This window comes from Amyelois transitella, chromosome 24, assembly GCF_032362555.1.
Source record: "Amyelois transitella isolate CPQ chromosome 24, ilAmyTran1.1, whole genome shotgun sequence".
Classification (NCBI taxonomy): domain Eukaryota; kingdom Metazoa; phylum Arthropoda; class Insecta; order Lepidoptera; family Pyralidae; genus Amyelois; species Amyelois transitella.
The window spans coordinates 1,488,303-1,507,647 of record NC_083527.1 but is presented as its reverse complement, the minus strand read 5'-3'; the positions used below and the strand labels follow the sequence as shown (position 1 = coordinate 1,507,647).

Sequence of the window (19,345 nt, the reverse complement as noted above, 5' to 3'; positions counted from 1 at the left end):
GAAGTCATATGTAGGGTGACATTCAGGCTAGCTGAATGTGTAACCATGATCTAATACTTACGGGTTTATTTTCCCCTGCAAAATGGTGCGGTCGTCAAACGTTAGTTCCTTCTTGTAAATACCTGACTCGCCCAGGATCAATACTCAAGGCATACCCTGGGCTCTCTACTCTCTAGGGCGGTGTAGACGTAACCAAGACTAAAGCCAGGAGGAAGAAGATAGATTAGGTTCATTCTTATTTAGATTTCTATAATAAGGTTCCCTGTAAAAGTATAAAAACGGACTTACCCTCTAATGTTAAGAAAAAGTAAATAATTAAAACAAATTAATTATAAATATATACGGTACGAATTATACAGATTGGGTTAACCTTGAAATAAGTTCGAAACTTGTGTTACAAGATACAAACTCAACGATACTATATTTTATTATATTATAAATACTTATAAAGATAAACATCCAAGACCCGGGCCAATCAGGGAAAGTTCGTTTCTCATCATGCCCTATCCGGGATTCGAACCCGGGACCTTCTGTGTCGCAGCCTACCGCGCTACCGCTGCGCCACAGGGACCGTCACTCTATTTAACGAAACCTAATCCCAAATAAAACACAACACTGCATTTAATTGTCCGTAATAATATGAGAAGTGTGATTCAAATTGCCCGTTTCAGCGTAAAAAAGCGCGTCGTTTATAATTTTTTGACAATAAATCGCCACGTCTCTGGGCATACATCTCAACTTCTCAGCGACGTGTTCGCCGAAAGCGTTGAACAGAGGCCTTAGTTTCGTTGGAGAGTCAGCTTCTTCAGAGTCAAATAGGCCATCGTAATTAGACGATTCATACTCGGGTTTAACAAATTTCCTTTTTTTGTTGAAATTCTTTTTCGTCTCCTCCCGTGTAGGGGTGCTGGAGTCGAATTCGTATAATGTAGTTATTGGCTCTTCCTTCGAGTATTCCGCATTGGAACAGTCATCCTCATTGGAAAAATCCTCTTCTAGATATATCGCAGCCGTATTTTCGTCCTAGAAACATGCAGTATATATGCTTACACACATATAGTCACGTCTATATCCCTCGCGGGGTAGACAGAGCCAACAGTCTTACTAAGACTGATAGGCCACGTTCAGCTGTTTGGCTTAGTGGTAGAATTGAGATTCAACTTGTGACAGGTTGCTAGTCTGTCGCTCTGTATGTTTGTATGCTTGGATCTTCAAAACTACACGACATATCTAAATGCAGTTTTATTTTTAAATAGTGATTTAAAAGGAAGGTTTATAAGTGTAAATGCAAGTCATGCGAAGCCGGGGCAGGTCGCTAGTTTATACATATGAAAACTCCTCTTGAATCACTCTATCCATTTTAAAGAACTGTATCAAAATCCGTTGTGTAGTTTTTAAGATCTAAACATACAGACATAGAGACAGATACGGGCAGCGACTTCGCTTAATACTATGTAGTGATATAAACACATCTATTACATTGCAGGGTAGCCAAAAGTCTTGGAAAGTCTGAAAGGTAACGCTCAGCTGTTTAGCTTAATGAATAGAATTGAGATTCAAACAGTGACAGGTTGCTAGCCCATCGTCTACAAGAAGAATCCCTTGTGAGACTTTTACAATTCCATTCCTCGATTGACTTTTACAATGTGCGTTGGAAGAGAAGCAACTGGCACACCCTATGTTTTTTTCTTTAGTACCAGACCAGTAAGTATAGAAGCTTACACTAAATGAACATGCTGCGATTCCCTAAGTCGCCTTTTACGAGGTCCATGGGAAACAGACGGAGAGGTTTTATTCTTAAGTGCCGGTAAAAACACGGCACTCATACATACTTAAAAGCAAGCCTATTTCCCGGAGGGGTAGGCAGAGACCCGTACATACCTCACTGAACTCATGAGTCTCGCTGCCGGTTTTGCTTTCACTTTTGAACCTTTTTATTTTCGGGTTTCTGTCTATCAAGAACAGCAAAGAATTGTAGTAAAGTGGCGGCGCTTTATCGATCAAATCAAAGCCTTCCTCACCAAGCGAGGCTTTGGCCTGCATCAGCTGGAAAACATTAAAATCATTAACGTACAATCATTAAGTCGTTTCAAACATTCAAATCTTCATCCTTGGTGTGGATTTGAAAAACATTCTTTTTTTTTTAATTTTTTTTTCATTGCTATTTAAAATGATTTTTCAACAAAAAGACGTACTATGAAATATAAATAAATACATACATATATACGGGATAAATTACACAGATTGAGTTAGCCTCGCAGCAAGTTCGAGAGTAAGTTTACGAGATACTAACTCAACGATACTATATTTTATAATAATAAAAACTTATATAGATAAACATCCAAGACTCAGGCCAATTAGAAAAAGTTCTTTTCTCATCATGCCCTGGCCGGGATTCGAACCCGGGACCTCCGGTGTCACAGACAAGCGTACTACCGCTGCGCCAAAGAGGCAGTCAAGATTGTTTACTTTCATTTCAATACCTTAAAAAATGGAGACTACATTATTACTATACTACAAACATACATGTAATCACGTAAATATCCCTTGCGGGATAGACAGAGGCAACCATTTTGAAAGGACCGATATGCCACGTTCAGTTCAATAGTTATTATAGGTACATTTATTTATGAGTGCGAGCCTTTGGTGCTAACATAAGACATGACACGCACCGAGTGAACGACCCTTACCATAGAATATCAAACTTCAGCGCTAGAAGGTGCTATTCTTAAACCAGTTCAATTTATTTCCGACTTCTAACTACATTTCGTCGCGGATTCAATACACAAAATAGTAGTAACTATTTTAATCTCAATTCTATTCTAAAGTCAAACAGTTGAACGTGGTATTTCAGTCTTTTCAAGAATATTGGCTTCGTCTACCCCACAAGAGATATAGACGTGATTATATTCGTGTATGTAAGTAGCTACCCAATATGGTCTTTTGTGTTTATTTTGTTGTTGTCAGTATCAAAATGAAGTGATGTTTCTAGTCTAACACTATTTTTAGGTTATATCTAGCTTAATTTATAAATAAAATATGGTTTGAATTGCGCACGTAACGTAAGTAGGTATCTTTATTTTATGTCGGACGTTTCGAATCATGTAACAATGATCCGTGGTGACCGATTATTAATTTATAAATAGTATAATGAAACGCAAAAGTTCAATAACACTTACTAAGATTAATAAATAAATGCTTCAATTGTATGATAAAGTACTTATTGCTGTATCTAAACCGATTGTAGGTATTTTACCACGATTGTAAGTGTACTATCTAGATGTTAATAATCTATGACCTCAATCCATAGATATGGAAGGCCTTTCCCCCTCCCCTCCCCTCCGCCTCCTGCTCAAATCACAATCATACTTCATTGTCACTCGTCAAGCGATTACGACATTGACATGACAAACTAGCATCATAGCGTCACAATGTTTTTATAGAGATAATGAATACTAAATTGTTAATAATTATAATTTAATTTAGTAAACTTACATACCTTTTTGTGCTGCTTATTAAAGTTACTTCTGATAGAATTAATTTTTCTCTTTACTTTAGCCAAAGTAGCGAATGGGTCATTCTTCTGCATAATCTTCAACAGTTCTCTCAAACAATGAAGTCTTTTGTACCTATTTGTGTAATCTATATGATTAGTCTGCCACAAACACTCCAATTCTTTGTATTTTTGTATAAATTCCGTCATAAACTCATTTCCTTCCATCTCCGTTTCTTGATCGGAGGACGCCATTTTGTTTTACGAACTCGAAACGCGACGTAAGACTGTGGTGAGACGCCCGCTCGGCTAGCGGTTTCCCGCGGAATGAGATGGATGCATGACGGCGGGAGGGGATCGAACGGAGCGTCAGTTGTTCATTGTCAAGTGGTTGCTATCTCTTTCACATCTGCACGTGTCCTATTTTCTGTCTTTTTCACACGTCCGCGTCGACGCGGTAGGTCTAGGTAGCTTGACGCAGCGCTGTGTTCAAGTGATTTGATCAAAATAGATGACACAAGAAAAATTTAACACAGAGCACTGAATACCCCGATTGGTTGCTATACGTTCGTCAAGGCCTTCCTACTGTAGCGGCCTAGTCTAAAAAAGCGTTTATATGTTGGAAACATTAGAAGGGTTTATTGTTAAAATAAATAAATCTGTCTTTTCTTACCAACTTCGTTACTTTTTCTAGTTAAAGTCCATTCGTTCACAAACAGCGAACAACTTCAGGAAGAAAATATAAATCGAACCACTGAATCGGAATCTAATAAAACTCTTTAAAGTTGACGCGCGTTATCACGGCGGAATTTTAAATCGCCATTTTGTTTTTTTTTCACTTATACTATTTTATTTATATGACGTTTTTGTCCCTCGCGGAGTAGACAGAGCCTCTGAATTTTTTTAAACTGAATTCAAGCCATACATCTGAACGTGGTCTACCAGTCTTGTCTTGGACTGTTAATTCTCTCTATCCCGCAACGGATATAGAAGTGATTTATGTATGTATTTAGAGAGTAGTGCAACGAGGAAAAAGAAGCGTGTGAAAAAAATTTGTGTATATAAACATTACGTAGGTATCATAATATAATTGTAGTTATATGGAGCAAATCAAATAAATAATATATCTAGGTATCTACTTTTTATTCTGACTGAGTAAAATTGTTTGAATGTATGCTGGCAAAATTCCCAAACCATTATTGCGCACGATTGGTCTTAACAAAAATTTTCTCTAACTTAAATCGTCATATCGAAATATCTATGCGTTGCCAAAATTTTTGTGGTTTACTTATTTTTATTTCTTTTTGGTCAAGCAAACGTGGAATCTTTTCTGTTATTTAGTTAGTATTTTCGCTGATAACTATATGAAAATAGCTAACGCCCGCAACTTCTTCGACCTTAGATCCTAATATTTAACTTTTTATGTTAATCTAATGTCTTAACTATATTACTTAACTACTATACTTGTCTTAACCTATTTCAGAGTTTCATAAAAATCCGTTTGGAAGTTTTTACGTAAAAGAGAACATACATATATCCCTTGCGGTGTAGACAGAGCCAACAGTCTTGAAAAGACTGATATTGTGCGAGTTTACAAGCTATAATGAAGCGTCATTTGATTTCACAATCGGCATGAGGAACTAAAGAAAATGGTAGACATATTACCTATTTAAATTTTATTAAAAGAATTTCGAAATATTTTAAAATTTCTCGCCGTAAAGCGGGACATCAAAAACCTTAAGGCTTGTTCATTCGGTCTTATTACACGGCTCGAGTATTGATAAATTTATTATCGTATTTCAATGTTTATTGGCTTATTTCATTGTGGGTTGGTGTTTGTAATTCGAAGCGTTTGTGAAGGGAGTCGGGTGAAATTATTTTTGGTATAAAGGTGTATCTATACCAATACGAGCATAATTCGGAGTAAAAAAACACCAGTGTCAAGTATCCGTTGATTAAATTTGTTTCAGAATGTTAAAAAATATATTTAAAAGCCTTGTGGTTCCCGGCACAAATAGAAAAAGAAAACTAAGGCCTATGCCTATGCTTTAAACTTGCGATTCTCCTTTTGGGTGATGGGCTAGCAACCTGTTACTATTTAAACTCAATTCTATCATTAAGCCAAATAGCCGAACATGTCCTATCAGTTCCAAGAATGTTGGCTATATCCACCCCGCAAGGGATAAAAACGTGACTATATGTATGTATAAAATTCTCTAGTTTGGTTTTTATTAGACTTTACATGCAGTTCCTACCAAAAACCTTGATTTTTTTAAACCGGTTCCAAAAGAAATTTTGAGTGAGGTATGTAATCTTTTAGTTAGTGTTCATCTTTAATATCACACCGTGTCCGGGATTCGAACTCACCCTGAGTTTCACCCTTACATATCATATGTATATATATATATATATAGAGAAAATTAGTTAAAATTACAGATACTGACGGGGTAGCAACGCTGTCACTTTTTTCAGATGAACGTGTCCTTCCAGTCTTGGCAAGACTGCTGGCTCTGACAATCCCATAAGGGATTAAGACGTGATTATATGTACTTATGTATGTCAAGTTTCTGTTGATCTAGTAAGTACTGTACTTACAAGGAGGAAACACACCTTAAACTACAATTATAACTCACTTAAGTTCTTTTAAATTGACATAAATATAGCACGCATAATTTTGTTGTTTAAATGCAGGATGCATGCGGGAAAATAACATTAATATGACGTGCTTTGCAGGTATTTAGGTTAACGAAAAGTTTTAACAAACAAAGAGATGATTTTACTGCAATATTTTGTGCTCAGATCGCAAAAGTCTATCATAGAAAAAGTTTAGTTTGAGCGATGGTTTAGCAACCTGTTAATTTCTCCAATCTATTGTCTAAATTACCGATTCCATCATTAAGCTTTCCAGCAAAACTAGGTCTTAACATTATGTGACTTTTGCCTATGTTCCAATATGTCTTTTTGCAAATAAAATTTATCGTCAATATAGTCTATGACGTTTCAATTCCCGCCAAAAAGTCCCTGACTTTAAATTTAAAAAAAAGGCTAAAAAGAGTTTACGTTTATTATGGCATTCATTTGTCTATGAATTAGAAGAAAAATATAATAAGAAAAAAAAAAGAATAGACTTTGAATTTTATTGGAATTTATTTAAAAAAAAAAGGAACAGTAGATACTAACCAAAGAAAATGCGTTCCTATTTCCACAAAACATTTCAAAGTGTTACTGTTTGTAAGCAAAAGATGCAAATTTTGAGACTTAACACAGCACACGTTTCCCCACTGTTTGTTTATATTCCGTCTACATCCTAAACTTATGAAAGTTTCGCCCACATACTACTGAAACGATGTATCTACGTGAAAAATATTTTTATGTTGTTGAATAAGATTTGTGGAATGAATTATTTGCGCGCGGGAAAAAATTTTTCTTCGCCACACTTCACACAGTCCCCTTTTTAACGAATTGAACTTTTTTTAATGGTTTGGATCTTTGTAAGTACCTATACTTCGTTACATGAAATTATTACTTACGTGAATTTGTTACTTTCGTACAAATTTGGGGATATTAAAAAGGTTCACTAAATAAAGGCTATGAACTGACTACCCATAAAAGGAATTCCCATAACAGTTTATTAGGCATAGAACTTTTATTTATACGTATAAAACATTTTTAATTCAGGTGTTGTATAAAGCTTTTAAAGCACCTAGTTTTGCGATTTAAACACGTGCTAAACTTTATTTTCAGTCTGAAAATATTAACGCAAAACTTTCATGTTTCTGTTTTAGTGTTTTAAGGTTCCTTACTTAATATTACTAATCCTTCGCTGTCTGTCCGTCCGTTTGTCTTTCACAAGGCTGTAAGTAAGCCGTGATAGCTAGTTCACTAATTATGCATTTCCTTTGCCGCTATAAAAAGTTTTAAAACAAATACGTACGGGGGATTTCTATACATTAAACTTAATATTACAATTATGTACTTATATTAAAACTAAACCTCATTTAAATTCCTAAACTACAAAATAAAAAAAAACCTGTTATTGAAGGCCGACGGGTCACCCCGCTGGCCGCTCCGTGGAGAGCGGCCGAGCCGAGGCCGCCGTGGAAGCGGCCGCCGCGTCAGGAATATGAGCGAGGGCAGCTCACACTCCTGGCAACGAAGCGGTAGGCGATGGCACCGTGTGGTTTTAGTGGGTTCAAGCCCCACATAACCCGTCCGGCTTCCCGCAGCCGGCCGGGTAGACGAAGGTCTTTCCAAAAGTAAAAAAAGGCAGCATTCCCGCGCTGTATTGCAATAGCAATACGCTGCGCAAGAGAGCTGCCCGCGCGAGGGTCACCCGTCGCCTCTCTCATTATTTTAGATAGATAGATAAAAGCTTTAGTCGATGGGCTAGCAACATGACAATATCAGGAAAATCAATTTCATCAGCTAAATGTAGCCTTTCAGTCTTGTAACCATTGATTTTGTCTACACGGTAAGAGTTTGAAACGTGATAAAGGTATACTAATGTGTTCTAAGCTTCAACTGAAAATTAGCGTAATCCAGCAAAATAAAAAGAACACGTAAATGGCTATATTTATAAAGGACAGGTGTATCAAGCAAATAAATAGTATTATCACCTAGATAATATCACATTAATGTGTGGTGCTGGCGCGCTGGGGCGATAATTCTACTTTACGTGTGGTCCAAGTTAAAAGAGAAAGAGAGTCCAATAACAAATTTACAAATTATACAAAACAAAATTACAAATTCCAAACATACCTTTCATACTGCTTTCATGCTGCAGTGTAGTTTGTTCCGCCGCTTCTTCTACACACCCGCTTTTGAAGCGGTAGAAGTAATAATTAGATTTAATTGATGTGACGGCAATAAGTGATACCTAGTATCCAATTTTGAAAATAACTCTATTCTATTCTATATTATTACTAGCTGTCCCGGAAAACGTTGTTTTCTAAACAGTAGTTAAAAAAATTGTTAAGGGTGGACAACTTATATCATTAAGGGGTATGAAAATATGCTCATAAAATTTCATGACAATCGGCCAAGCCGTTTCGGAGGTGTACGGGAACGAAACACGAGAATTTTATATACATATAAAACTATAACACCGCTACAAAGCTATAACTTAGACCATTTTTCAACGTTACTGTATTCTCGTCTCAATTCAAGAGAGGCGAGCGGGAAACGCAAGCCTGATATATCGCGCCGACTGTACTTCCCAAGGAGATTGTGCTATTTGTCTAAAGCTGGGAAACTTGAAATAATAAAACATTTCTAAGAACTTCATCTTACTCATAGAAATAAACTTCGTATCAACGCTTTCTAAGGGATTTATTTTAGAAAATGTGTGCAGGGAATGCTTTTCACTGATATGTTTTATTTTTTGTTAAACTTCCGTTTATTTTGTATGTTGAAATAAAAAAATTAAATAAATATATACGGGACAGATTATACAGATCGAGTTAGCCTCGAAGTAAGTTGAGACTTGTGTTACGAGATACTAACTCAACGATACTATATTTAATAATAAATACTTATATAGATAAACATGTAAGACTCAAGCCAATCAGAAAAAGTTTTTTTCTCATCATGCTTTGGCCGAGATTCGAACCCGGGACATCCGATGTCACAGACAAGTTCGTTTGTAAACATTTCATTGTGTAAAATGGTATTTCAAAGAAAATGTATAAAGCAATATATAAAAGAAAATTTACAACTTAATTGTGTGTGTTACCTTATACATACAAAGTCTATATCGTTTGTTTGAATCGAGTTTTAAAGTAAGTGATTGTTTACAAGACCATTGCCTAAAAGAAAAATCCCGCGTTTTACCTTTTTGCCAAATAGATGAACGTGGCCATTCAGTCTTTTCAAGACCGTTGACTCTGTCCATCCCGCAAGGGATATAGACGTGACCATATGTAATGTAATGTATGTACTAGATAGATAGATAATTCATTAATTTGATTTGCTACACACAATTTACAATTTCATATGGAATACAAATTAATTAGGTTGTGAGTTGCAGCAATACAAAAAGGTCACAACTCTAGCCTAGTAGGTACCTAGAATTGACATAATACCTAAGCATTGACTTAATTAATCGGTTCACATGTTTCCCTATAATAGCTCCAATTGCCATTTCGCAAACAGTTTTAAAAACACCGCATGTTTGTAGTTTTTCCGATAAACGTTTGTGTTTTCAAAATTTGGGGAACGCATGTGTAAAGTATCGTAACTCTGAAACTAAGAGATTTTGAGAAATGAACTTGTGTTGAGTTTTTGTGAGAACTATTAAAAGAAGTGTTGTGTGGTTCCCGGCACCAATAGAAAAAGAATAGAACTACGCCATCTCTTTCCCATGGATATCGTAAAAAGTGACTAAGGGATACATACATATGATCACGTATTTATCCCTTACGGGGTAGACAGAGCCAACAGTCTTGAAAAGACTGAAAGGCCACGTTCAGCTATTTGGCTTAATGATAGAATTGAGATTCAAATAGTGACGGGCTGCCCATCGCTTAAAAAAAAGAATCCCAAGTTTATAAGCCTATCCCTTAGTCGCCTTTTACGACATCCATGGGAACGAGATGGAGTGGTCCTATTCTTTTTTTTTATTGGTGCCGGTAACCACACGGCATTAAGGGATAGGCTTATAAACTTGGTATTCTTTTTTTAGGCGACGGGCCTATCAGTCGTTTCAAAACTGTTGGCCCTGCAAGGGATATAGACGTGATTATGACGACGTATGTATTAAAAGTAGCAAGTAAGTAAAGTTTGCATTTCCTGAGATATTAACTATAGTACAGCCAAAACGGCTTGACCGATTAGAATAAAATTTTGTAAGTATATAATAAATTAACCTAGATCGAACAAGCTAAAGAAGAATACGGGGATCATGGCAAGTGGAAAATTACAATCTCTGCTTACCCCTCCGGGAAGTAGGCGTTTAAAATGTAGGATTTTATGTTTGTATCAAGCATATATAAATATATACATAACATCACATAGAGATAACATCTTTCTTTTTGACTCGATTCCTTCGTAATTTTTTAAACCATGATCTTAACTTTCTTTACATAAGCTGAGCGGTGTTTGTTTTTATTTTTTTTTTTGAGAATGAGAGGAAAAAAGATAATGAGTTAATAACTGGCGGAGCTGCGGGCAAAAGCTAGTATTTAAAACAAAAAATCGAGTTACCTACTTCTTGTCATATGTATAATAGTTGTGAAGTCGTTGTTGAAGAAAATGCTGCAGTGCAGTTTGTTACCATTTTTTCTGCACTGACACTTTGGGAGCGGTCGTTAACTAAGTTTTAAGTAATTTATTTGACGTCAACCAATGTTGTGAAACCAAAAGATATGACAATTATTAAATAATGTGAAGTGTCCCATAATAATGAATAAAATTTTTGAATCCTAACTTGATCAGGAGTTACACAATCTTATTTTGTCTGTGCAACATCTCATCATACCTACTCTTTAAATTCTTCAAGTAATCAACGGTTATTTTTTAAATTTTTACGAGAACAAGAGAATGGGAATTTTGTTTAGTTAATTGCGGGTAAAGCTCTTGACAAAAAGTTTGTAATAAAAACAAAAAATATTGAGTTACACCACTTCTTGATTAGGAGTGAGTTACGTACACAAACGTATTTCGTCCGTGTAATATGGATTTCCGTGGCTTGATTGAAAAAGTTCGTGAGCAGTTCTCGGCTCGAGCAATTATCATTTATTTCTTCTCTTTTTCATCCATAAATAACTTCTTAAACACGATATTGTGATAAAATGATAGCCATTATCTTCGTTGTTATTATGAAAAACACGATTTGAATTTAAAAAAATATTATTTTCGTTTCCTTCTTACAATGAAAGATATTAAAGGTATTCCATTAAAAAAAAATTGTGTTCAGAAATATTTGTAGGATCTTTTTTTCGTAAAGTCGTTTATTTTTGTTTAGTGATACTGATAAAAATAATGAGAAATCAGTTCATTTTCCCATCATACTCTTTTGAGTTTCTTAATTTTTATACGCATTTCGTCGTCATATCAATTTAGATGTTGTTCTGATACAATTTATCGAAGTTAGTCCATAGTTGCACTAATAAAATTAATGTGTTTTATAATTAAAACTGAAAATTTTCTTTCAGGTAACTACATACTAAACAAGAAAAATGATTGTTGATTTATTTTTAGATTTCCATCATCCATAATTCAGTGTATCCAGTTGCTTTAGAACCCGGGGTCCGCTTCCTAACCTAGCAAAGTAACTACGTAACAATCAAATACAGTCATTATGAATTCAGTTCTCATATTAAATATTATCCTACATTTATTACAAAGTGGTACAGTCCAAGTGAAAAGTGAATATCGCTATAGAGAATTGACAGATCACACTATGGTGACGGACAACGGTGTTTTTCCATTTGTGGCGGCCATTTTGTTTAAATCCGTGTATATTAGTGCCGGGGCGTTGATCAATGAGTTTTGGGTGATAACCGCCGCGGATTCTTTGTATTTGTAAGTATAATTCTTTATTTATCACTATTTATAACATTCTATGGCTAGGTAGGAAAAGGCCTCATAGGCTTCAATGGCTCTGTCTACCCCACAAGGGATATAGACGTGACCATATGTATAACATTCTGCTTCTGTCTGTGAGTAACAAGCCGATATTAACCTGCCCGCCGTTCCATATTATTTTAATTATTGCCCAACAGGGCGCATATTGTTATATAATAAACTATATTGTATATATGATAAACTAAGCATGATTTTCTTTTTTATGAATTTTTGCAATATAAAACTACTCTACTCCATGGTCAAAGGCATACCCCGGGCTCCTCTCCAGATTGATGAGGATACAACCAAGGCTTATATCCAGGAGAAATAAGAAGAAAATCAAATACATTGTTTTTTATTTTCAATATAACAAACACTTTTCTTGCAAACGATACACCGCACCTCAAAAGCATCGTAGTTTGGAATATCAGTCTTCTATAACGAAATTATAAATCCCATCTGTTCTAATTTACGAGCTCATAAATTTTAATTAAATATCTTTTTGGCTAAAACTAAACCACAAAAGCTTGTTATATGATGTAATTAATCCGTTCAAACGTTTTCAGAATTTGTTATTACAACTATTTCAATAGATACTATAATGACCTCTGTGGCTCAGCGGTAGTGCGCTTGTCTGCGTCAACCGGAGGTCCCGGGTTCAAATCCTAGCAAGGACATGATGAGAAACGAACTTTTCTGATTGGCCTGGGTCTTGGATGTTTATCTATTAAAGTATTTATTATAAAATATAGTATCGTTGAATTAGTATCTCGTAATTCAAGTCTCGAACTTACTTCGAGTACCGTGTGGTTCCCGGCACCAATACAAAAAAGAATAGGGCTACTCCATCTCTTTCCCATGGATGTCGTAAAAGGCGACTAAGGGATAGGCTTATAAACTTGGGATTCTTCTTTTAGGCGATGGGCTAGCAACCCGTCACTATTTGAATCTCAATTCTATCATTAAACCAAACAGCTGAACGTGGCCTATCAGTCTTTTCAAGACTGTTGGCTCTGTCTACCCCGTAAGGGATAAAGACGTGATCATATGCATGCATGTATGCAACTTACTTCGAGGCTAATTACCTATAAATTAAGTGACCTGTCAAAAAAAAAATTGAATGCAAAGGTTAAAAAATCAACTAACTAACCATTGAAATAAAAAGACAAGTCTCTGTTCCCTGTCCGAACGGGACTGACGTGTCATTATCAGTCAATCAATCAGTCATTATACTTTATAATAGATAGATTTCATTTCTTCTCTCATTCAGAGTAAGAGAATCAACACGCGTGATGAGAGTACGACTCGGCAGCGTGAACAACAAGAAAGGTGGACAACTCCACCCCGTGAAGACGATCGAAATTCATCCCAATTTCGATGACAATAAGCCCCAATTTGACATAGCACTGGTCTTGCTCCCGAGGAGAGTGAGGTTCACGCCCACACTGAGCCCAATAAAACTGCAGATGTTCCCGAAGAAAGCGGCTGCTACACATTTCTTGGTTAATTCTTGGCCTCCACATGTTGTAAGTAATTTCTTAAAACTATACATACATACATACAAATGGTCACGTCTATATCCCTTGCGGGGTAGACAGGGCCAACAGTCTTGAAAAGAACTGAATGGCCACGTACAGCTGTTTGCTTAATGATAGAATTGAGATTCAAATAGTGACAGGTTGCTAGCCCATCGCCTAAAAAGAATCCAAGTTTGTAAGCCTATTCCTTAGTCGCCTTTTACGACATCCATGGGAAAGAGATGGAGTGGTCCTATTCTTTTTGTATTGGTGCCGGGAACCACACGGCACAAAAACTTCTTAAAACTATATTTATGATTTTCCCTACAATGTCGTAATAGTGATGCTTCAAAATGGCAAGAACGCACGTACATACTATAATTACGTCTTCATCCCTTACCGTATAGACAGAGCCGACAGTCCCATAAAGCCTGAAAGGCCACGTCCAGATATATGGCTTTAGATAACCCATCGGCTAAAAAAGAATACCAAGTTTATTAGCCTATCCCTTAGTCGCCTTTTATGACATTCATAGGAAAGAGATGGAGTGGTCCTATTGTACGCATTTAAGGGGATTAGTGGGAAGGCTGCCAGCCTTCCTTTTTAGATGCCAGGAATTACGCACTTCGTTAGTCGTTCGTAATAAGGATTAACTTTTCGTTAATAATAAGGTTCTTATATTAAATTCTGCCGTGTGGTTCCCGGCACCAATAGAAAAAAGAATAGGACCACTCCATCTATTTCCCATGGATATAGTAAAAGGCGACTAAGGGATAGGCTTATAAACTTCGGATTCTTCTTTTAGACGATGGGTTAGCAACCTGTCACTATTTGAATGTCAATTCTATCATAAAGCCAAATAGCTGAACGTGACCTTTCACTCTTTTGATGACCGTCGGCTCTGACTACCCCGCAGGGGATATAGACGTGATTATATGTAATGTTATGTTTATAACGAGATAAATTTAAAAATGATATGTATGTTGGCAAATTCAAAGCTGTCTTAATCTCCAGATACCCTCAAGCGTGTACCCCAACCACACGGAGTCATTGGACAACGTCAAGAGGAGGCGAATGATGACTGTGTCCCATCTCCACCCGTCATCACAAGTGAACTGCTCGGATGTGTATCAGTATATGAATCTGTCAGCGGGAACAAGTATGCTGTGCCTGGATCCGGCATTAGGAACCGATCCTTGCGAGGTAATTAATTTTATTGTATAGGTTCTTACTGATAAGGAATTTGGGGTTTTTTTTACATACATACATATTGTCACGTCTATATCCCTTGCGGGGTAGACAGAGCCAACAGTCTTGAAGAGACTGAATGGCCACGTTCAGCTGTTTGGCTTAATGATAGAATTGAGATTCAAATAGTGACAGGTTGCTAGCCCATCGCCTAAAAGAAGAAACCCAAGTTTTTAAGCCTATCCCTTAGTCGCTTTTTACGACATCCATGGGAAAGAGATGGAGTGGTCCTATTCTTTTTTCATTGGTGCCGGGAACCACACGGGTTTTTTTAAGGAATAAATGATTGTGATTATGATACATACGATCGTATTATTACGTCTTGCGGGGTAGACAAAACCAACGGTCTTGAAAAGACTGAAAGGCCATCGGCTGTATGGGTTTATGATGGAATTGAGATGCAAATAGTGACAGTTGCTAGCCCATCGCTTATAAAAAGAATCCCAAGTTTATTAGCCTATCCCTTATTTGCCTTTGACGATGTCCATGGGATAGAGATATGCAGGAATAACCTACTGATGTGCTTGAATAATCAAGAATACATACATACATATTAACACGTCTATATCCCTTGCGGGGTAAACTGAGCCAACAGTTTTGAAAAGTCTGAAAGGCCACTTTCAGCTGTATGGCTTTTGGATGGATAATGGAATTGAGACTCAAATAGTGACGGGTCGCATTGCAATCCATTGCCTACAAGAAAAATCCCAAGTTTGCCTATCCCTTATTCGCCCTTTATAAATATAAACTGTGCCCGCGACTTCGTCCGCGTGGAATAGTTAATTTGGGCAACATCGAAGCCCTCAAGGTTGAATAATTTTCCCTGTTTTTTTTCACATTTTCCATTATTTCTTCGCTCCTAATAGTTGCAACGTAATGTTTTATAGCCTAAAAGCCTTCCTCGATAAATGGTCTATTCAACACAAAAATATTTTTCTAATTCGAACCAGTACTTCCTGAGATTTGCGCGTTTAAACAAAGAAACAAACTCTTCAGCTTTATAATATTAGTATAGATGATAAATAAACTAAACATTTTATTTCCAGCGAGACGTAGGCGCTCCCGTGGTTCTCAACGGGGTCCTATGGGGGATCCTGTCGTCTTGGAAGTCCGAAGACTGCGATGTGGACCCAAGCCCAATCCTGGTCACCCTGGTATCAGCTAGGAACATCTCCTCCTGGATTTACACCACGACCAGAGAGCAGAGGAGAAACTTCACAAGGACAGACAAGGCCCAAGTGGAATATGAAGATTATTATTACGATGAAGATGATGATATTAATAATTATTGATAGTGTTTATCGAGTTTTATTGATGTTAAGTTTTACTAAGAGCTGGTTGAAAGATTTGGAGATGATTAAGCAGCCCACAGAAGAAGAAGATGCTAACTCATCCGTGTGAGTTAGTTACAAGTCCATACTTGTAAATAAGAATTAATAATAGATAACTTTTGTACAAAAGATAGCCGCTTCTGAACGATATCCTCCGTTTTTGAAGTCGGTTAAAAATTTTAAACCATTTTCTACAAAAACAATTTCCTGAAAACCGCATCAAAATCGGTTCAGTGAAACGCGAGATAATCGTTAACAAATATATCATCATATCTCTCCCATGAATAGCATCAAAGAAGACAAAGGAATAGGCTTATAAGCTTGGGATTCTTATTTTAGGCGATGGGCTAGCAACCTGTGTCACTATTTGAATCACAATTCTATCATAAAACCAAACAGCTGAACGTGGTCTACCAGTCTCTTCAAGGCTGTTGGCTCTGTCTACCCCGCAAGGGATATAGACGTGACTATATGATAGTGAATGAAAGTTCGTTAATAAACACTGATACATACCTACACACGGTAGTAAATACAAACCTACTGCCTACCCCTCCGGGAAAGGCGTGTATTTAACTAGGTACGTAAATACTTGTGCCGTGTGGTTCCCGGCACCAACAGTGCCGTGTGGTTCCCGGCACCAATACAAAAAAGAATAGGACCACTCCATTTCTTTCCCATGGATGTCGTAAAAGGCGACTAAGGGATAGGCTTACATACTTGTCACTATTTGGATCTCAATTCCATCATTAAGCCGAGCAGCTGAATGTGGCCATTCAGTCTTTTCGGGACTATTGGCTCTGTCTACCCCGAAAGGGATATAGACGTGACTATATGTATGTATGTATGTAAATACTTACTTGCGTGTAAGCATTCAACGCTGTAGATATTTTTAAATAGTTCCTATAAATAGAATTTAATTAACTTCAAGTAAGAAACATGTGTGAAAACGTCGCATAATGCGGTTGAGGCATTACAGTTGCAATAAGTGGAGTATGTTATTTAAAACATAGTGCCGTGTGGTTCCCGGCACTATTACAAAAAAGAATAGGACCACTCCATCTCTTTCCCATGGATGTCGTAAAAGGCGACTAAGGGATAGGCTTATAAACTTAGGATTCCTCTTTTAGGCGATGGGCTAGCAACCTGTCACTATTTGAATCTCGGTTCTATCATTAAGCCAAATAGCTGAACGTGGCCATTCAGTCTTTTCAAGACTGTTGGCTCTGTCTACCCCGCAAGGGATATAGACGTGATCATATGTATGTATGTATGTATGTATAGTGTTTAAAGGATATTTCTATATTTAGTGTTGTTGATTGTATTTTCAAATAGCTTTCATGCTGCTACTTCACTTGGTGAGCGCCGGAGTAGACTAAAGGAGAGGACCCGGGGCGCGCGTTTTTATAGGGCTCCCGGGCTGTGAAGAGGGGGCGCCGGGGTAGACTAAAGGAGAGGACCCGGGGCGCGTGCGCACGCTTTAATAGGGCTCCCGGGCTGTGAAGAGAGGGCGCCGGAGTAGACTAAAGGAGAGGGCCCGGGGCGCGTGTGCACGCTTTTATGAGCTCTCGTGCTGTGAAGAGGGACTCAGGGAAGAACGCAGCGTCACGACGTCACATGAGATAAATACGTATATGTACATATGTATATGTGTGCATAATGCCGACCTACTGAAGTTTACATAATGACTGATGTGATTTAAGTCTAAAGATAATTATTATTTTATTGCTTATTTACTTTAAACATACGTGTGTGAGCACACGTATGTGTATTAAACTACTCATGTTTAGTAGGTACGTCTTTATAGACATCCAAATTATATAGACATTTCAATCTTTAGAATAGAATATAATAGATTTATTTTCAAAATTGGATACAAGGTATCACTTATTGACGTCACATAACTTAAATCTAATTATAACTACTACCGCTTCCAAAGTGCATGTGTAGAAAAAGCGGCGGAACAAACTACACTGCAGCATTTTCATCGGACGTCAATTTACAAATATAGATCTCTTAAATCTTAATCGTGGACGAATGCACATTGTCTACATTAAAAAACATGAATGAATGTAGAACTAACTGTAAGTACACATGTAGCAGAAGCGGTGATTCGGCTCGACCGCCATTAAAGGGAAGATCTTCCGCCAGGCTAGGTGTGATGCCTGGGGAACCGCGCGACAGACGATGTTGTGCCGGAGGTTGTATTTATGCTCCAATCCGAAAAAACTTTGTAGGTAATCGCGATTTAGACTCTTCACTGCTATTGGCTGAGCGCGTAATATAATTCGCTACGATTGAAAGTTGTTGTGTGATTGGCTGTTGTGACGTGTGACATTAGAGATGTCACCACACACACATATTTATTGTATTTATATATATATTTATGTAAAATTATTTAAAGTGCCGTGTGGTACCCGGCACCAATAAAAACAAGAATAGGACCACTCCATCTATTACCCATGGAAGTCGTTAAAGGCGACTAAGGGATAGGCTTAAAAACTTGGTATTCTTTTTTAGGCGTTGGGCTAGCAACCTGTCACTATATGAATCTCAATTCTACTCGTATCATTAAACCAAATAGCTGAACGTGGCGTGAAAATTCATTCATTTCACTAGACTGTTGGCTGTGACTTCCCCGCAAGGGATATAGACTTAACTATATGTATGTATGTATGTTTGTATGTACCTAACTAATTTATCAGTAGATGTTAAAGAAATAGTGAAGTTATCATAAATTTCACGATATTTTTGTCACGAACTGGCAACCAAGTTAACACTGAATCCTTGAGATAAACTTGACATTGATTTAATTTCATATATTCATAGCCTTAGATTATTTAATACATACATACAAACATATAATCACGTCTATATCCCTTGCGGGGTAGAACGAGCCAACAGTCTTAAAAGACTGATAGGCCACGTTCAGCTGTTTGGCTTAATGATAGAATTTAGATTATTTCGTAGGTAACTTATTCGTTCAATTGAGACATAATTGTATAGTTTAGTCACGTCTTTATCCCTTGCGGGGTAGACAGAGCCAACAATCTTGAAACTACATTGAACAACCTATTTTTAGGTGAGCAATTATACCAATATACTTATATACCTTAATTTCGCCCTAACCTTGTGACAGACAGACAAACAAAAATGACTCAGCATACATAAGGATGTACGGTTTGATTCGTGAATGA

At 37.0% G+C, this 19,345-nt stretch overlaps 2 protein-coding genes across 2 annotated transcripts; one reads left to right on the top strand and one right to left on the bottom strand.

Moving 5' to 3' along the window:
* Positions 1–245: 245 nt before the first annotated feature.
* Positions 246–3,835, bottom strand: LOC106137107 (uncharacterized). The gene is made up of 3 exons (XM_013337871.2): positions 3,500–3,835; positions 1,882–2,046; positions 246–1,023 (listed from the first exon to the last, which is right to left on the bottom strand). The coding sequence occupies exons 1-3, from the start codon at positions 3,746–3,748 to the stop codon at positions 622–624; spliced, it is 816 nt and encodes a 271-aa protein (XP_013193325.1). The 5' UTR covers positions 3,749–3,835; the 3' UTR covers positions 246–621.
* Positions 3,836–11,789: 7,954 nt separating this feature from the next.
* LOC106137105 (trypsin) lies at positions 11,790–16,112 on the top strand. The gene is made up of 4 exons (XM_060951391.1): positions 11,790–12,013; positions 13,326–13,578; positions 14,587–14,775; positions 15,867–16,112. Exons 1-4 carry the CDS (start codon positions 11,790–11,792, stop codon positions 16,110–16,112), a joined length of 912 nt encoding a protein of 303 aa, XP_060807374.1.
* The last annotated feature ends 3,233 nt before the right edge of the window (positions 16,113–19,345 follow it).

Bases quoted from the DNA above. Each gene is read 5' to 3' on its own strand.
- LOC106137107 (XM_013337871.2), bottom strand. From the start codon at position 3,748: ATGGCGTCCTCCGATCAAGAAACGGAGATGGAAGGAAATGAGTTTATG. The intron at 2,047-3,499 runs GTATGTAAGTTT...AATGTTTTCCAG, and splicing joins TTAATAAGCAGCACAAAAAG to CTGATGCAGGCCAAAGCCTC. The intron at 1,024-1,881 runs GTATGTACGGGT...GCATGTTTCTAG, and splicing joins AGACTCATGAGTTCAGTGAG to GACGAAAATACGGCTGCGAT.
- LOC106137105 (XM_060951391.1), top strand. From the start codon at position 11,790: ATGAATTCAGTTCTCATATTAAATATTATCCTACATTTATTACAAAGT. The intron at 13,579-14,586 runs GTTGTAAGTAAT...CTTAATCTCCAG, and splicing joins TTAATTCTTGGCCTCCACAT to ATACCCTCAAGCGTGTACCC. The intron at 14,776-15,866 runs GTAATTAATTTT...TTTTATTTCCAG, and splicing joins TAGGAACCGATCCTTGCGAG to CGAGACGTAGGCGCTCCCGT.